The sequence below is a fragment of the Scatophagus argus genome, chromosome 15 (assembly GCF_020382885.2).
Source record: "Scatophagus argus isolate fScaArg1 chromosome 15, fScaArg1.pri, whole genome shotgun sequence".
NCBI classification, from domain to species: Eukaryota; Metazoa; Chordata; class Actinopteri; family Scatophagidae; genus Scatophagus; species Scatophagus argus.
Genome location: NC_058507.1, coordinates 3833225 through 3850840, shown reverse-complemented (window position 1 = coordinate 3850840; position 17616 = coordinate 3833225). Strand labels below are relative to the sequence as shown.

Here is a 17616-nt window from a genome sequence, read left to right as displayed (position 1 = left end):
CACTTCTTCTGGTCACTGAACAACTAAAAATAACATCCAATGGCTGTCATCTAATAAAATCTTTACAGAGGCAGAGGCAGTGCAGCCCAGCTTCCAGGCGAGTTCTTGTTTTAATTATAGAAACCTAATGAGCACAATGCCTTATGTGCGATCTTTGCACACTTTTGGAAAAAAACACAAAAAAGTTTTTCAACCGGTTTCCACATTTTCCACATCCATAGACTGCCAGTTGTGATTCCTGGTCATTAAGTCTAGCCATGGCTTTAAAAGGAGCCCTAAGCCACAGGGTTTGAGTTAACATTCAAATTACTAAGCTTTACGTCCCCTCAGGACCTAAAATGCACACACATGCAGGCAGGAAAAAAAACACGCTTTCTATATGAAAACAGCTGTGCCCAGTTTAGCCCTCATGCCCACCCAGTATTTAGAAATCTTCTGCAACATGTTGATTTTCCATCTGCCTTGTCCAGTCTTGTTTATCTCCAGGACTCTGTTTTCACTCCACCCAGGTCACATCCACCTGCAGTCATGTTTCCATCCTCCTAGCAGGCCCTCAGAGCTGCCTGCTGAGCTTCTGCGCTTGCCTCTCTTTTGCATTGAATGCATATTTCGTGTCCTGCAGCTGTTCTATAATCTCCTTGGCCTCCTTCATCTCCGCAGCGAGCTGGTTGTACTTCTCCACCAGCTCCTGGTTCTCCCTCCGGAGCTCCACCACCAGCTGGCTCAGCTCCTCGCTCTGCTTCCCGCAGTGCAGCTTCAACTGCTCCATCTCCGAGAGCGTCTCCTCCATGTGCTTCACCAGGCTCTCCAGCTTTTCCTTAGACATTTCTGAAATGCTTTTATTCACCTTTACAGGGTTTTTGCTCTTCTTTCTTCGTGTCTGAGCTTCGTCTCCTTTCTCCCGTGTCGTCTAGAGTGATTATTGAAGACTTAAATGCCACACATGGAGCAGATATTCCTCCCTGCACATTAATCTCCTTAGCAGAGCTATCCTGGGAAACCTCCAACGCACATTAGCGTCACATGCAGCCACAATGTCTCCTGCTTAAGTCCCCTCCATGCAGAGGATGAAAGTGATTGACAGATTACCTCAGTTCGCTTCTCTAGTCTCATCCACTTGTCAGCGTACAAGTGCAAAGACCTACAAGGAAATTTGATGTCTAAGAAACAAAACCGTAACAGAAGATTCAAATTTCGTTCTCAATGGAGCCTCTTCATCACTGGAGAAAAATAAGTCTTGAAGAAGGTTTAATCTTTTCTGGGAAAGCAGCCCAAACAGCTTCAAGTGCATGTTGTAATCTAATCTGAGCAGAACAGGTGCCTGGAATAGACGCAAGACAAGCCTTATGGAATTAACTCTGTAGTTGTTCACCAGCCGAGCCACAGGATTCACATGCCAGAATGAGGCCTCACTGAGGGCTTGTTAGGTAAGTCACAGTATGAGGCGAAACATTCTGGGTAAACTGCCTTTCTGTGCCACTGTCCAGACCTGCGAGGCCAACGGTCCCCATGGTGACGGCTAATGCGTCCGGCGCTACAGGCAACATGCCAACTGCACCCGTCAGCCATTTGGCATCGGGGGACGGCGAGTGTGGGATGCCAGTGTATCAGCACGCCGAGGAATTTCCACAATGTTCCCACCGTCTGTAGAAATTTCCCGGTGGGTTTGCTCGCTGGAGATAAGTGTGGATGATGCAGGAGAGACAACAGTGTTTTATAACTGTACCTGAACTTTGACCTCTGTGTGGAGGAGGCAAATGGAAAGGAAGTAAAATCATACAGCTTTATCTGTTGTTTGGTGTTGTATCTAAGCTATGTATCAATGGAATGGAACTTTACTCAAATACAGCTTTGAGGTACTTGTACTCCACTACATTTCAGAGGAAAATAAACAGATTAAAATCATTAAGCTGCACTACGAATGAATGCTGAACGAATAATTTGAATTTTTTTTCACTTAAGTACAGTTGAATACAGAACTTTCACCTGTAATGGAGTACTTTCACACAAGTTTAAGGTCTAAATACTTCTTCACCAGTACTCAAATTATAACTTGCTAGGATGACATGCAGAACCAAGATCTTTAATTTAGAGTGCTGCCTCTGCATTATTGATTTCTGATTGCCACCACTGCCAGGAAATAGTACAGCATTAAGTTGTGAGCTCCATAAAGTTGGGGCACTCGCAACAGGCATAATTCTTTTTAAAAGACAATATTTTGTCTTCAGTAGGAGTCAAACTCCAAAAGCACTGGATCCTACATGCCCAGTTTGTAACGCAGTTTGTATCCGGGATTACTGTGACGACATCATCAGGGTTGTTTTCTGACCTTGGAAAGCCCCCTTTCATGTGTGCCCTTGTGCGAAAAGCCTTGCTATTGTAGCTCTTTGGGTTATTTTAGTTTGTCTTAAAAAAAAAAATAAAATAAAAATAAAGAAACTGAAAACCGAGCAGTGAGGCTCCCATGGCTGAAGAAATACGCAGAATCACACTCTGGTCAGGTTGGATGGTTAACCACACCTGTCATCATAGGACCCATCGGCCTATTACCATATACAGTATACAGATGTTGAGATGTTTTTTTATCATTTTGAGCTGATGAAGGGTTTGGGTTTCCAGCAGCCTCAGACCTACATCACATGATGTTTGTATGTGTGACTGGGGGGTTAACTGAGCTCTCCTGGTACTGGACACACCCGTGTGTTGATTGACAGTTTCACTCAAAACACCACACAGCCACAAATGCTACATTGTGGTCCACACACTGGATGCACATGCTGACAAAAAAGTTAAAATTAGAGACTTGAAAATCTGTACATCAGATTGAAACAAAACAAAAACATTTTTAGTTTCATTATTTATTAAAAAACAAAATCTGGATTGAATAACCTTGCATAACACACATATGCATGTGAAGGACAGAAAAAAAGCCAGTCAACCAACATATTCCCTAAAAACAAAAAGGGAAAAAAAAAAAAAAAAAAGATTCTGCACAAATATTACTACATTGATCCCTCTTGGTTTCTTCTCTGCAAGCATGAAACTCGAGTGCGACAACAAAGGAGCGATCGGTGCAGCACGCCCTCGTCTGTCAGAGCGTTATCTTATACGCGAGAAGCCTCAGAGTTCGGGTTCATACACATCTCTAGGGTTCACCAAGAACTTCTTTTTGAAACTTTAATTTAAATGTTTTGGTTTGTTTAACTTCATCAAAACAGCCAGAAATACAGAAATAATGCTCGGTAACAGGAGATTATGTCTTCCAAAAATGTTCAACAAATTCAAGTATCAAATCATTAAATCTACACTCCCCTCATTCATCAGGATTTAGGGTTTGTTTTTTTTTGCCTCAAAACATGCACAGAATTTCTGTCAAAAGTTTGGCTTGTTTTCACACAGATTTTCCTGATCCGTGTAGGAACCCTGTTAACATTTACCCCCATGTTTCAAAAAATACAAAGATTCTCTTCTGCATATCTTGAAAAAAACAAAACACAACAGTATCTGTGTATAATTTGTTTGATGTAGCATAGTTCCAGACAGCACCAGGCGAGCGTCATGAGGGCAGCTATAGCCTAAAGGTTCAGAGTTTGTGACCAGATGATCACAGGTTACAATCCCCTGGACAGGTTAAAAAAAAATTAAATCTCAGTCAGGGAAGAGAATGAAAAGCACATTTCTGCCCCACAATAACAACAACTACTACTGAAATGCCCTTGAGCAAGGCACTGAACCTCTGACTGCTCCAGCAGAACTGCTCAGTGGCTGACAGTACATGACTGACATGGCAGGCAAGTCTCAGGTGTGTGTGTGTGTGTGTGTGTGTGTTTGTGTGAGTGTGAGTGCAAGAGTGTGAGAGTGTGTGTGAGAGTGTGTGTGCGAGTGTGTTTGTGTTCCTCCCTCTGCAGGCTATGAATTGAAATGTGATTTAAGGTCAAAATTAAGGGCAGAGAGCATGGTGAAACCTCGGACGAGTCTGTGTTACAATAACACTCATAATTTAATTCTAGACACAATAAATTCTTCCACTTTTCCCCCTCCGTGAGAAAGACTCAAAACATCCTGTTTGGTGAAAATCTTTCGAGGTGTGTTTTTTAAAGTGAAAAGAAACACATCTTAATCATTCTTTAACAACGGTGAGGAAAGCACGTCTGGTGACTGACAGCTCAAACACAATCAAACTACACATTTACCAATCTATTATCAATATCATCATAGAGTGTCCGTTAGTTGGATGAATGCTTTTTAATCTTGGGTCCATTTTTGTGGGGGGGGGGGCAGCTCACAAGTCAGAAAAATGAAGATGTCTGATCAGAGTCTTTGAAGGGAGATTAAATGAAACCGTCTCCCCCTTTGCTCAACAGCTACTGCCAAGGTGTCCCTGAGCAAGGCACCTACTGTAAAGCCCCGGCTGTAGAAGACCGCTGTTGTACTGGGCAGCTCCTAGGGGTGAATGTGTGTGGATATGAAGGAGGTGCTGCTGACGAGGGGCGCACCAGCTCTTGTTAAGCCTCCCTGCATAAATAATGTTCAAATATTCCCCCTAACTTGTCTTGGTTTGAATGGAGCCTGAGACCGTTGAGTGACAATTTGAAGATGAGGTCCCAAGTTGAGCAGGAAATGTCACTTCTTGGTTTAAAACGGAAAATAAAATATTTAAGATCAGCTGTTGTGGGTAATACCCTCCGTTGGCGCCGGGAAAAGAAAGGCAGAGCGAAAACAGCTTGTGTCCCATCATCATGAGTTCTTAGGAGGGAGGCACCCCTGCATCACCCTTTGTTCCCTGCCTGTGAGGGGACTGCTCTCGTGTTGTTGGCCAGAGGGCTGGGTGGGTGAGGGTTATCAGATCAGCGTCCTGCTAAATGTAGAACTGGTGTAGTGCCAGCTTGTCCATGAAGGGCTGCACCAAGTTGTCTGTGGCGAAGTAGAAGACCAGGCCGAAAAAAATGGAGATGGGCAGAGCGGGAAGGGCTTTCTTGAAGATGGCGAGGAGGAGCAGGGTCAGACACAGGCCCTGCGGGGGCAGAGGCAGACAAAATAAAACAGAGGAAATAGCACATTGAAAGACCGTGTAACAAACAAATTCATCCCTGGAAGGAAAAAATGCCCGTTATACAATCAAGTGGTTCACGTAAAGTGGGGTTAGATACTGTGCTGAGAGACAGTGATGAGGCTGCGGTGACTCGAGCTTGACACCAAAATAAGCAGCTGTGGCCACTCACGATGAGGATGGCTACGAAGCAGGCGAGCGTGGTGTTCCAGTCGCCGCTGGCTGTGGCCGAGGCCTTTCCCACCAGCATGCTGTAGAAGATGAAGTCTCCGAGCCCCAGCTTGACGCCTCCTGAAACACGGGAGGACACCACAGTCAGGGTGGAGGCAATTCAAACATGAGATCGGCTTCAGCCCCACGCCCTCCAACTCCCAAAGAAATCTTCTCTCAGCTGTAATTACTGTACAAACAAGAGCTCCGACCCCATATTTACTAAAGCTTTACGTTCAAAAGAGTGCAGGCCCCCAAAGAGTGCGGACAAGAAACCTAGCAATTGACGTGAATAATCGCTTCCTAATCTGCTCCGACTAAAAACAGTCTGCAGCCAAACGTGTAGGTCGTCTTCACATACGCACTAATTTCACAGAAGAGGGAACACATAAAAACATTCCCAAAATGTTTTATATGTTCAGAGAAATGGAGGAGAACTGGGAAGGGATGTGAAAGATGATGATTACACACTGAGAGGAGGCAGTAAGACGATCTGGGAAATCATTACAGAGCCCAGATTCATATTAGGAACAAGAGGTCAGCCTAAAATGATCATAATGTAGCATATAACGGCAAATAATGCAGTTTCTCCCCCAAACACATGAGACTTCAGAAAATAGAAACATCTCTGCTTCATGGAGCATTTTAGCTTCTTTTAACTTAATGTTTCGGTTTTACAGCTTGCACCTTTGCTGCTCTCGACTCTCACTGCTACTGAAGGCAGAATTGCACCAATATGACACCCATGTGGAACAAAATGGCTTCTGTTATCGAATAATAATCAAAACCCTTCATGCAGAGAGAGACACCGGGCCATTTAATTAAGTCACACAATGGACAGTATGTAGTGTTGAGATTAATTTTTCATTATGCATCGCTCCTGTTGGTAACAGCAACATGCTGTCTTCTAAAGAGCTGCAGTTGTTGACTGGAATATAAATAAGTGGAAGATCCGATCAACGCGGAGGTGATTCGATCAATCAAAGAGCTCTGCGTCTGTCATGGCTTGAACACTTGTGGTACGTGGAACTCAAATATATGACCAAAATGAACTTCAAAAATAGAAATTAAGGGGTCTAGAATGCTTAAAAGCAGATGCAGAAGCAGATACTCTTCTTTATAAAAGACAACTTTGTTGGTGAAGTGATGAAGTGAACAACATGTCATCCTGCTCTCAGCACTCACTCTCTTCATCATCGTCTTCAGCAGGAGGACGAGCGGAGGGCATCTCCTGGATCTCCCGTCTGGTCTGTTCGGTGGACTGGAGCGTCCCCATTTGGTGCTGCTGCTGGTTGACCCAGGATGGGGTGAAGCCCCCGTCGTCCTGAGACAGAGTTGGGGAGGCCACGGCTGCAGACAAGCGATAACAGTCAGACTAAACAACAAGCGCACCTGTTTAGAAGGTAACCACGTGATTAAACCTCACTTTGAGGCCCTGCTCACCTTCTTGAGCCTCTTGTTGAGGTGATGCTGCTTCCGTTGAATTTCTTTTTGGCCTGTCGGTGTCGGCCATGTTGACGAGCCACACCATTGTAGCTGCAGCAGAAAACATTAAAAAGATGCAAACATGTTATGAGAAAAACTGGAGGGCTAAATTTGCTCGCTTCCACTGAAAAACTCAAACATTTGAAATAGCACATATGTCTTAAAACGCTGATTCTTTGAAGCTTTTGAGGTGTATTTGCATAATGGAATCAGCTGACATTCAACTTAGACCTTAAGTTCAAGTGCTGAAAGGAGCTGAACTGTCACCGCGCTGAAAGAAGCTGAAGTGTCAGTTGAAGTGAAAGCCCTGAACGCAATTAAGCTCAAACAAGCTCATTATTTAAAGCTGATATTTGAAGTGTAACCACATTAAAAAAGTTAAAATGTCCAATTATGTTTAAGCACTGGATGGAATTGAAGTGTTATCTGCATTAAAAGCGCTGACAGAGGATTAAGAGTCACTTGAAGTGAAAATGCTGAAAGGAGTGGAAGAGTCAGTTAAAGTGCTGAAAAGAGACAAAGAAGTTAAAGCTGATGTTGATGAAGTTGATGTGTAATCACTTTCAAGTTTGTGTAGAAACATTACAGAATCTGATGTGGCAGACTACTGGGAAAGTAATTTTAGCTTCTGAACATTTTCATAATTTGTATTTAAAATTTCAAGTGTGTCATCGTTCCACCTGCGTTTTATTACAACAAAATACTGATAAATGTATGGCGTTAACCAGCGTCTGTCTCACAAGAGTAGATGAGAGCTGGAAAGATGGGTTCGTTCCTCTCCTGAGCCGTCTCCACCAGGATCCTCAGAGGTCCTTTGGGACAGAGCACCGCTAACAGATCTGAGAGCAGAGAGAAGAAGAAAGAGTCCAGACAAACAGAGGGCTCTGTGAGAGATCAAAACCAGCACCCTGACATGACATCTGTGATAACAAGAGGCAGGGACTACAGCGATTTCTGTCTCTGGCAGAGGAGAGAGCCGGTCCATAGGTTTGATCAATCCAAAGAGAATACTGCATCCCAAACTCTCTCTTCTCCAAAGCGTTTATATCCACATAACATGAAATAAGTGCACTGAATTTCAAAGAATGGGAGAATCAAAATCAGCTGTCAAATATTTCTTCTGCTCAACAACAGAAACAGGAAAAAAGATCCTGGTAATGCAAGACCATTTGATTACACTGGGTTATGCTCACAACTCAATTCAAACCAATGGAAAAAACAAGCCATTAATCATGCTGCGTTTACACAGCATGGAAGCATCTGAACCCTTATCAAACTTAATGCCCTTCATACTGACCAATAAAGCTGAACTATGTTAATGATTCACTAAATAATACAGAGTTCATCTTTAAGTGATTCCTAATGTATTTCCACCCTTTGTTGGAGTGTTCTTTTTTCCCCATCACCAAGTAATTAGCTTATAGGAAATGAACCACTTTTTTTTGCTAGCGTGGTGGCAGCTTTCAACTTCCTTTTCCTTAGATTTGTCTTACAAACAACCAACATTTCCTTAAAGCTTTTGTGTAACGTTTTTGACACACATTCTTATCAACATTTCACAATTCATATGCAAAGCCAGGGAGAAAAGGATCCCAGATAACAGAAAGAAAGTTAGATCACACACTTTTAATTTTCTCTTTTTTTCTCAAGCCCTAACAGGAACCAGATGACGGACTACTGGTCCACAAGTAACATCTTCAAAGCTTGGGGAAAGACTTCATCTGTTTTTCCTTAAAAGTACACAGACGTCAGAGCAAAAAGGGAGAGGAGGATTTACCGTAGACAGATATGACGGCTAATATGAGCCAGGCGGTCCACTCTGGCAGGTACTTGATGAAAACCAGGGCCATGAGGGCGCTGATCATGATGAGGTAGGCCTGCTGGAGCCGCAGTGGTCCTTTCCAGTGAATGCACATCATGCCCACCACTCCAAAGTTCCAAATTATTATCGCCAGCGTGAAATAGTCCATGGCCACGTTGTAGGTCTTGAAAACCTCTCTGTTGGACAGAGCACAGACTCCATCCATCATTGTAAAGAATCTGACAACTTGACATTTAAGAGAATGTGTGGAAAACACAGATGGGTGTGGCTTACTTGAGGTAGATGTAGGAGAAGAAGAACAGAAGGAGGAGGGAGGAGAGGAAGAGCCAGCCTTGGATCACCTGTGGAGGCAAAGACCAGCATCATGGGATTTAAGGTACAACACTGCTTAAACAAATCAGCACTGGCAAATACTTGCTACTTGTGTTTGTTTTAAACTACCAGGACAGCCAAGTCGGGCGGGGTTAGGATGGAGGGGAATACAATGAGTGTCACAGAGTACACTGTCCCGATGTGCTCTGCTCCAAATGTCTGGTTTAAAGTGTTAAATATTCAGAGCCAAAGTGCCATTACTTAACCATTCTAGGATGCCCCTTTCATAACCAATCATGAGCCTAACACCTGTTAACAATAAACCTGTTTACCTGTGGAATATCGTCTTTGTGCTGTTTTCAATTTCAGAACACCTAACAACATAAGCAATGGCTCTGTTACAACTAAGTGTCTGACAGTGTGTCAGCATGCAGAATAAAACAGTAGGCACAGGAGCACTGGAGGCTGGAACTGGCACACCTAAATGGAATGAAGCCATTTTAGTAGTTGGTACACCTGTGCTCTGCATGTCAAAACTTCCCCTATGAAAATGGTTTATTAGTACACGGAGTCCACCTTAACTCCATCTAATTATTGAGTGAAAAACACACACACACACTGGCTTTGTTGGAAACCACGCCCTATTTACTACAAAGTGCATTATACTGCACGTGGGTACTCCTGGCTTACTGGATCACTTGAATAAACCGGAACCATCGCTGTTACTGTGACTGTAATCGGTCAAAATGTCTGCCATGAAAAGACTAATTAGACCAAACACTATTATATTAGTCACATCTGGTCTGCAGTGAATGGGATGACAACGTGTTTCAAGTCGCAGCATGTACCTTGTAGCAGCGGTACTTATATAACAGCACCAGCACCAAAGTCATGACGATGATCACAGTGATCATGATGGTGGCGTTCAGGATGGAGTTGAGGGCTCTCTGTCCTACGGTGTCTGTGTCTTCGGGGAATGGCGTGTAGATCCTGGGTGACATAACAAGGACACACTTCAGTCAAACAGCAAAGAATAGTATATATAATAAAGACACTAAAGAAAATAGGAATGCATCAATCTCTTGCCGCAGTCGTATTATTTTTAAACATTACTAGCACTAACTTTCATTGCAGCTCTTATTACAGCAGCCTATAGTCAGCGAGCTAAGCTTACTGCTGTTTCAGAGGGACTAAACTGCTCTGGATCAGAGTTTAAGATTTAAAATGTTAATGCTCATAAGCCAGATCCAGATTCTGCTTTAATGATCTTAGGCAATTACACCATCTTGGTGTTCAATCTATGTAGGTAGGATGTATAGTATATATAGTATTGACTCCACCTAGTGGCACTGCGGGCTTGTTGCATTTCATTCAAACACCAGACTTTATGAGCTCTAAATCCAGCACAAGTTTCACCTCATTTCCCTGCGTACCACAGACTGACCGATAAGACCTATAAAAACTCACAATCTCTGCCCGTCATTCTGGGTGTAGAAGCTGACCGACTTTATGGTTGCCACGACAACAACCATGCAGAGAGTCACGGGAACGAACAGCATGATGACATGCTTGGCACCGTATTTCAAGGTCAGCTCTTCGTCTTCCTCCTCCTCAGTCTCCACCACACGCGGAGGACGAGCGACGGGGGGCTGTCCGTTCTGCTCTGGTCCACTGCCACTGCCACCTCCGCCTCCATCATCACCTCCTCCACCTCCTCCGGCCCCGGAGCCTCCTCTGGAGCGTGCTCTGGTCACGGCCGCCTCCTGTGGCTGCTGTGCGGGTTCAGGGGCCACGTTGGTCTCCTGCTGGTCCTTCGGGTACAGGAGAAGGATCACATTTACAATTAAAAGATATAAAGAACAGTTCAAAACATGCACATTGACCACATGAAACATTTTGGGATAACCTGATGGGCCAACAAAGTACAAGAACACCCAGTGAAGAAAGCAACTGTGACAATGCTGGTTCAAGTCTTTGTCACTTGTCAGACTTATCACCTACCATTTCCTCTCACTCCCTACTGTGAACCAACTAATAAAAGATTCAGCAAGCAACAAAAAGTTGTGAAACGTGATGCTGGGACAATTTTAGATCAGCATGTAAGCAGTGCTGGCAATGCTTGCTTTGATGAAACAGGCACCAGACTAAAAAAACAGACTTAATCCTCATTTCAGTCTTCAACATAAATTCTATATTTAAAAGTGATATCAGCTTGATAAGCCAAATATTTCTTGAAAACATCCAACCACAAAAACAGTCATCTCCCTCCTATTTCTCTTTAACTGTTCTGGAACAACACATCTCAGCCAGACCATCATAATATCAGATGAAGACTGAGCATCTCAATTGTTTTTACTGGCCAAAATGCCTACAGATGAGATAAACACCACAGCAAACTGTTATCAGGCCATCCTGTGTTTGCATTTCAGAGCTCAACTGGCACATCCACACCCAATCGACCTGTTCCTCCAAGGATAACAGGGCCATGCTTGTTCCCACTCAGCCCATCAGGACAAAATAAACCAGGCAACTCAAGGAGATTGCGTAAACTTCAACTCTCGAGCGAGTCAAGGCATGCGGTAGCCCAGACATGAAGCAATCGCATCAGGTACACAGAAACGAAGACAGCAGGCATCGCTAGAGACGGTTCTGAATAGTGAAAGCGGCCACAGATCTTAGGCTGCTGAGCAAACTGACCTCAGTGTGTGGTACAGTACACTGCATTGTTTCTCAGCCGTGGGAATAAGGCCACTGTTGGTCCCAAGGACACAAGAGATACAACAACACTGAATTTAAATCTAACCAGTTACTTAGGGTTGTAAAACTGTAGCTGTGTATCATTACTTATGACCTGACTCAGCAGTCAGACCTCACTGATGATCTGGTTGACATCACACAGGCCTGAATGACCATAATGTGCTGTTCAAAACAGAAACGACATGTTTTGCAGTAGAGTGAGAGATACCGGTGTAATGCACATGCACAGTTATTAAGCAAAACATTATTCACAACCTTATTAAGGTTATTAGGTGGACCGGGACAGCGAAGGAGAACTTTGACTTCCACACCAGACCACACCTTTATTTACAGTAAGAGCAAAAAGCAGACAGCACGCTGATGTTCCTGAAGTTTCCACCTTGACAACTTACAGTCTAACACCTTTTCTTATCAGAACATAACTGTCCATTATCATCATTTATTTTTAAAAAAAAATCCAAAAGTAACCAGAGTTATCAGACTCAAATTCCTCCACAGTGTGTGCCGTCACAAACTGACTAAGAAACAGATGTCTCTTTCATCGCTGCCTTGACACGGAAACAGTGGGTGGCACACGCAACTAAAAGTGTTTGCTAATCATTACCAAATACAACCACACAAACAGAGGGGCAGATAAAGTGCTGGAGCAACAGTGACGCATTCTGTCATACTGACCATATTGTTTTCAATATCCTCTGCATTGTTCGCCATGGTTGGCTCAGCAGACACTTGTCCTCACATGCAAACCAAATTATTTTGCCCTGGTGGAAGAGAACAGGAGACAATATTATACTGCAGCAGCAGAAAACAGGTATGAGTAAGCCATATGACAGACAACACTGACTCAGATAAAGATTAGAAAGATAGAGGGTGTCATATGTTGAACAGACTGTAAAGCTCTGTGAGGCAAATCTGTGATCTGAAAAGGGCTTGACTGTGATTTTAAAAACCGAGAAAAAAAGAGACAAAGAACCTTTTGCATCTTGTAAGAGCTGAGTTAATTAAAAAATAAATACCTAAATTAGCATCTACATACCCACGTGCACATTCAAAAAGTCACTAATTGCTGTAATCATTCCTCTTGTAAACACTGGCTGTATAGTGATCCCTTCCTTGTGTGGCTCTTCACAATCCACCGTCTCCGCTCTGTGCTTTGTAAAGCTGAAATATCAGTATCTGCTAAAGGTCTTTTTCTGTTATGAAATCCCCTCTTTTTGTTTCAACAGACAGTGTTTTCCTTGCTGAAGGGAAACACAAAGAGGGATGTTTTTTCCCATGACAAATACTCTGGAAGAGACCCACTGCTGGAGACATGACCTGTCTTGTCTCTTACACCGGAGTGACAATAGAAGGAGATCACTTCACGACCTGTACGGACATGATTACACTGACCAACAACAAGTCCTTCAATGTATATGGAAAATGTGGAATTGTGACAATTAGACTTGAAATTATATGAACTATTAACGGCGGAGCAAATAACGTTAAATATAGCTCTTAAGTATACTAGTAGGAATCATACTTCTGATATCGGAATGACAAATCAGACAGATCAAAAGTAGGATTTTTAACCATTACCTGCAGTGACAATGTAACGTTCACGTTACTGATTAAACGCCGGTAAATAATAAATGACCATCATGGTTGAACATCTGATGATTAAATGAAGTCTTGCCATCGTTATTTGGTAATTAGATACAAGCTAGTGACGTTTACTGTCTAAACTGTCTTCATTACAGACAGAGGTATTTTATCGCAAACGAACGGCTAAAATGGCTAGTTAGCCAACACGTTAATGTCACAACGGCAGAGCAGACAGAGGGCGTGCTGGGAGGCTAAAGCTAAATAACTTGCAGAACCCAGGCAACCCATATTACTGTGAACAGCGAGCTTAAAAGAATGAAACTCACCTACTGCGAACAACAGTTTATTTGCTCTGGTTTCGTGTTCGTCAAGTAGGTTTAAAACCCGGGCACTTTCTCTTCTTTGTTGTTCCTGTCCTCTCAGGGAACATCCGGCCGCTGGAATAAAATACTTCCTGCACTCCGCAATCTTAGAGCGTTCAAGATCAAAATGTTCAGGAGCGTTCAAGATCAAAACGGTTTTCTTTTATCGGTTTGTAGTTTTGTAATTTATGCTGTAATGATATTGGTGGTTTAAATAAACCACGCGTGTATGCGAATCATCTTATCCATCTAATGAGAGCTTTCAAACCAACAGTAGACTAGCAGATTAGCAACCAAAAAGCGGAACTGTTGCAAACTGCAAAAAAAAAAGGTCCAGGCTTTTTGGTGAGTTGTTCTTCCGGTTACAAAGGTCACCTCGTCCGAAAAGAGGCAAGCATCCAAGAAAATCGACGGAGACCATCTAAAAACATATTAAAATCATGGTTAGTATGTATTTTTTCATTGTTTAGATCATATATTTTTGTATTCATGAAGACCATTACCAGTCAAACAGCGTATCGATTTTATCACTTTATTTCAACATAAAAACGTGTCTAATCGGGCACCAAGCTCTTAGCTACCGTTAGCATGATTGTGGGGGACGTTTGGCAATGGAGCAGCTGCAGAGACCCACACTCAGCGAGTCCGACAAAAAAGCACGGATTTGCTGCTTATCAGCACCTTAACTATGTAGTTGACGCTATTTTCTTCAAGTTAATTTTGGCTAACGCAGCTAATGGACACGCAGAGTCTGAAAATACTGTTTTTATTTGTATTTTTTCAATGGCTACAGGCTATTCCCTTACAAATAGAGATATCGCTACATGTTAACAGAAACACACACAAATCAGGGTGGTTGTTAGCTACTCAAGTGCTAATACTCCACATTAAGACATTACACATAATGACTGTTAGCCTTCGCTGGTTAAGCAACCATCTTAACTCCAAGTTGAAATCTTAAAGTTAGTTAATCTAAGTCAACCTAATCAGCTCATATTGACATAATAACAGAACAAGCAAGTTTGTACGTCTGTGTGTAACCAGTTGTTTCATTCGTTCATTACATCTGGAATAGATGATTTTTTTTATTCTTATTTTTTAACCATAATTCTCGATTATCGTTTGAGCAAATGTTCCCATCAAGAATATTTAAACCTCAGTCTCACAGCATGTATCTGGTTTTTCAGTCTCACACCATCCTGCTGGTTCAGCCCACCAAGAGGCCAGAGGGAAGGACATACGCCGATTATGAATCTGTCAACGAGTGTATGGAAGGTAAGCTGGTGGTGCCTTTGTGTCCTGTTCATATGAAAGACGAGCTCACCCTTTCAGCAACACATAATGACTTGTTCCCTCCCCTTTGAATCACATGCACATGTTCTCTCCGCATCCCTCAGGACTTTTAGTGCATGTTTTCCTCTTTTGCAACACAGACAAGAGTCCATGCATGCACTTCACATGTGATAGCAAATAAGCCCCAGTGATAAGAGTTGTGATGCAGTATTACTGAATTGAACATAAAAACATAAAACATCCAATCTACTTTGAGTCTGTATGTGTAAGTTGTTGTCGGCTTGCTGATACTCAGTGTTGATGTATGAAGCTTGTGTGTTCCTGTTCTGGGTAGGACAGTATAAATGAAACCTCCCACCAGCTACTTTAACAGACAAAATATTTCTAAAATATATCTCTGTAATGTGGTCATAATTTCTAATTTCTTCTCACACAGTTTTTCACAAATTTTGATTTGTAATTGGGAGATGTTGGTGTGCAGCTGTAAAGCGCATGTAACATGAGAGATTAAAGCTAACAAAAAAGTGTTTTACCAAAATTAAGAAAATGTTAAATGAAAGCCCCAAAGATGTTATTATTAATTATGTCCATCTGAGTTAAGACGAAAACCCAAAGCATATTTACTTTTGAATGAGTTAACCACAGCCTGGAAATAAAACTATGGGTCATCAGATGTTCATCTGGGTGTTTTATGTTGCATTTTCTGTCTCCTGCACAGGTGTGTGTAAGATGTACGAGGAGCATTTAAAGAGGATGAATCCCAACAGTCCGTCGATAACGTACGACATCAGCCAGCTGTTTGACTTCATCGATGACCTGGCTGACCTCAGCTGCTTGGTGTAAGTTTGACACGGAAGCAAAAGTCATGATGTTATTGATTTTTAAAATGCTGAGAGTCAAGATGATGTGATTGTCAGACAGTGTAGTGTGCCCAAAGCTACAGTTTAAGTCATGTCCCAAAGGCTTTTCAGGGATTGCATTTTGGGGAGGAATAAACACAAACTATTAACTACTGCCGCTATTAGAACAAAAGTACTTCTTGTACTTGTCAAAGCCAATCCTCCAGAATACAATACGGGCCCTCTGGTTCTCCCGAACGGGAGCACACAAGCTGTAAAATGGCATCAGTATCATTCAAAGTAAAGTTTCATCAGGTGTACGAGATGCTGCTGTGAGGCATCAGGGTCCCGTTTTGGGGTGGGGGGGTCAATACTGTGGACGGAGAAAGAAGCCTAAAGTGACATTTGAAAGTGAATCTGATTTTCCGCGCTGCTTCAGGTATCGCGCAGACACACAGACGTACCAGCCGTACAACAAGGACTGGATTAAAGAGAAGATCTACGTGCTGCTTCGCCGTCAGGCCCAGCAGGCAGCAAAGTGAAGCCTCCGAGGAGGTGGAGGTGGGGGGTGGAGGTGGAGGGGCAATACCAGTTCTTTCTATTCTGTAACTTGTGTTCAAACCATATTATTAACCCGTTCTGAGAAGTTTTTAAAAAAGTTTTTGTTTTTTCTCATGGAGGCGAGGTGTATTTTGTATTTTAATGTTTGACTTATTAATAAAGATTTCCTTATAAAAGTTCCTAAATTGAGTTTGTTTCCTTCCTTTCTATGCTACATGAGTATTTTCCTTTCGATGTCTTTTACTTCCCATATTCCTCATTCCTCCCAGTTATGCTGCGTCTCTCTCTCTCTCTCTCTCTCTCTCTCTCTCTCTCTCTCTCTCTCTCTCTCTCTCTCTCTCTCTCTGTACAGAACACATAAGAGCTTTTCAAACATGACTGTTTACTTTGCATTACTACATCAGGTAACTTCCCCCTTTTTGAGAATGAAATTTAATTTATTTCTTTCTTTGATTGATCTTCATTCTTTTCTTTTTATCTCACTGTTTTGCAATTTCTTACTGTCTTATTCCTCTATTTTGCCTTCTGAATTTGCCTTTCAGGCTTGCACAAGGTAATTTCTCAAAGGTAGCATCTCAAAATATGTATTTTTACTCTCTGATAAGTAATGAAATTTCTTGGTCTTGAAATTGAAATTTTACCTGAATGATTTTAGCCAAGTTTCCTTCCTGCTCGGCCTTTTCTTCTCTTGTTTTTTGTTCTTTTGCTTTCTGTCATTTTTGTTTTTATGCATTTGTCCTTTTTAAAAGATCTTTTTCCTTGGACACTTTGCTGTTTGTAGTTCAGTGATGCCGAGGATGTCGCTTTGCTTTGTGATTCCCTTTTCCACTCAATACTGTGGCAAACAAGCCGTCTCGAAATATTGATATTCTTTTCCTTTTAGCTGCTCTGGAAGAACACCTTCAATTTCCCAGACTTTTAAAGTAGATTCCCTTGTGGGAATAAGATTATAAAATGGATTTTCCCTTTTCTGTTATGTTCTGCTACGCCAGATGTCAGTTTGCTTTGCAGTTTTCACTCAGTATGGTGACAAATAAACACGGTTTTTATCTAACTGGGAAGGATCTTCATTTTGCTGGGCTTTTAGATGGACTGAAAAAATCCCTTCACCCTTACTGTCCTGACTTTCCCCTTTTTTGCTTTAATTTTTCGATCTTGTGCATCCATCACTTTGTGTCCCTCTATGAAGTCTGCTGAGAAAATGAAGCACAACAGCAATAACTACCTGAACTTCCTGGTAAAGACGGTTGATTTCCTGGATTTCAGATGGAACCTGTGGGATTAGGACTTTTTTCTTTAGTGGCTTCTTCTTCTTCTTTTGCCTTTTCTTCTTTCTTCCTC

General features: G+C 42.3%; 2 protein-coding genes across 3 annotated transcripts; one reads left to right on the top strand and one right to left on the bottom strand.

The window, feature by feature from the left end:
* Window positions 1-3163: 3163 nt before the first annotated feature.
* psen1 (presenilin 1) lies at window positions 3164-13859 on the bottom strand. 2 transcript variants are annotated; one of them, XM_046412500.1, is made up of 11 exons: window positions 13547-13859; window positions 12312-12397; window positions 10347-10690; window positions 9728-9869; window positions 8841-8908; window positions 8523-8743; window positions 7486-7584; window positions 6704-6796; window positions 6446-6610; window positions 5223-5341; window positions 3164-5014 (listed from the first exon to the last, which is right to left on the bottom strand). In XM_046412500.1, exons 2-11 carry the CDS (start codon window positions 12345-12347, stop codon window positions 4859-4861), a joined length of 1443 nt encoding a protein of 480 aa, XP_046268456.1. In that variant the 5' UTR covers window positions 12348-12397; window positions 13547-13859; the 3' UTR covers window positions 3164-4858. The 2 variants fall into 2 exon arrangements, with proteins under 2 accessions (XP_046268456.1, XP_046268457.1); XM_046412501.1 differs by having other exon boundaries at window positions 13551-13859.
* Window positions 13860-13884: 25 nt separating this feature from the next.
* LOC124071711 (enhancer of rudimentary homolog) lies at window positions 13885-16454 on the top strand. Its single transcript, XM_046412502.1, has 4 exons — window positions 13885-14025; window positions 14770-14857; window positions 15594-15714; window positions 16154-16454. The coding sequence occupies exons 1-4, from the start codon at window positions 14023-14025 to the stop codon at window positions 16254-16256; spliced, it is 315 nt and encodes a 104-aa protein (XP_046268458.1). The 5' UTR covers window positions 13885-14022; the 3' UTR covers window positions 16257-16454.
* Window positions 16455-17616: the final 1162 nt, after the last annotated feature.

Excerpts from the sequence above, each read along its gene's own strand:
- psen1 (XM_046412500.1), bottom strand. The coding sequence starts at position 12,347 with ATGGCGAACAATGCAGAGGATATTGAAAACAATATG. Across the intron at positions 9,870-10,346 it reads CAGAATGACGGGCAGAGATT|GATCTACACGCCATTCCCCG; the intron begins GTGAGTTTTTAT and ends TATGTCACCCAG. Across the intron at positions 5,342-6,445 it reads TGAAGACGATGATGAAGAGA|GAGGCGTCAAGCTGGGGCTC; the intron begins GTGAGTGCTGAG and ends CCCGTGTTTCAG.
- LOC124071711 (XM_046412502.1), top strand. Across the intron at positions 14,858-15,593 it reads TGTCAACGAGTGTATGGAAG|GTGTGTGTAAGATGTACGAG; the intron begins GTAAGCTGGTGG and ends TCTCCTGCACAG. Across the intron at positions 15,715-16,153 it reads GCTGACCTCAGCTGCTTGGT|GTATCGCGCAGACACACAGA; the intron begins GTAAGTTTGACA and ends GCGCTGCTTCAG.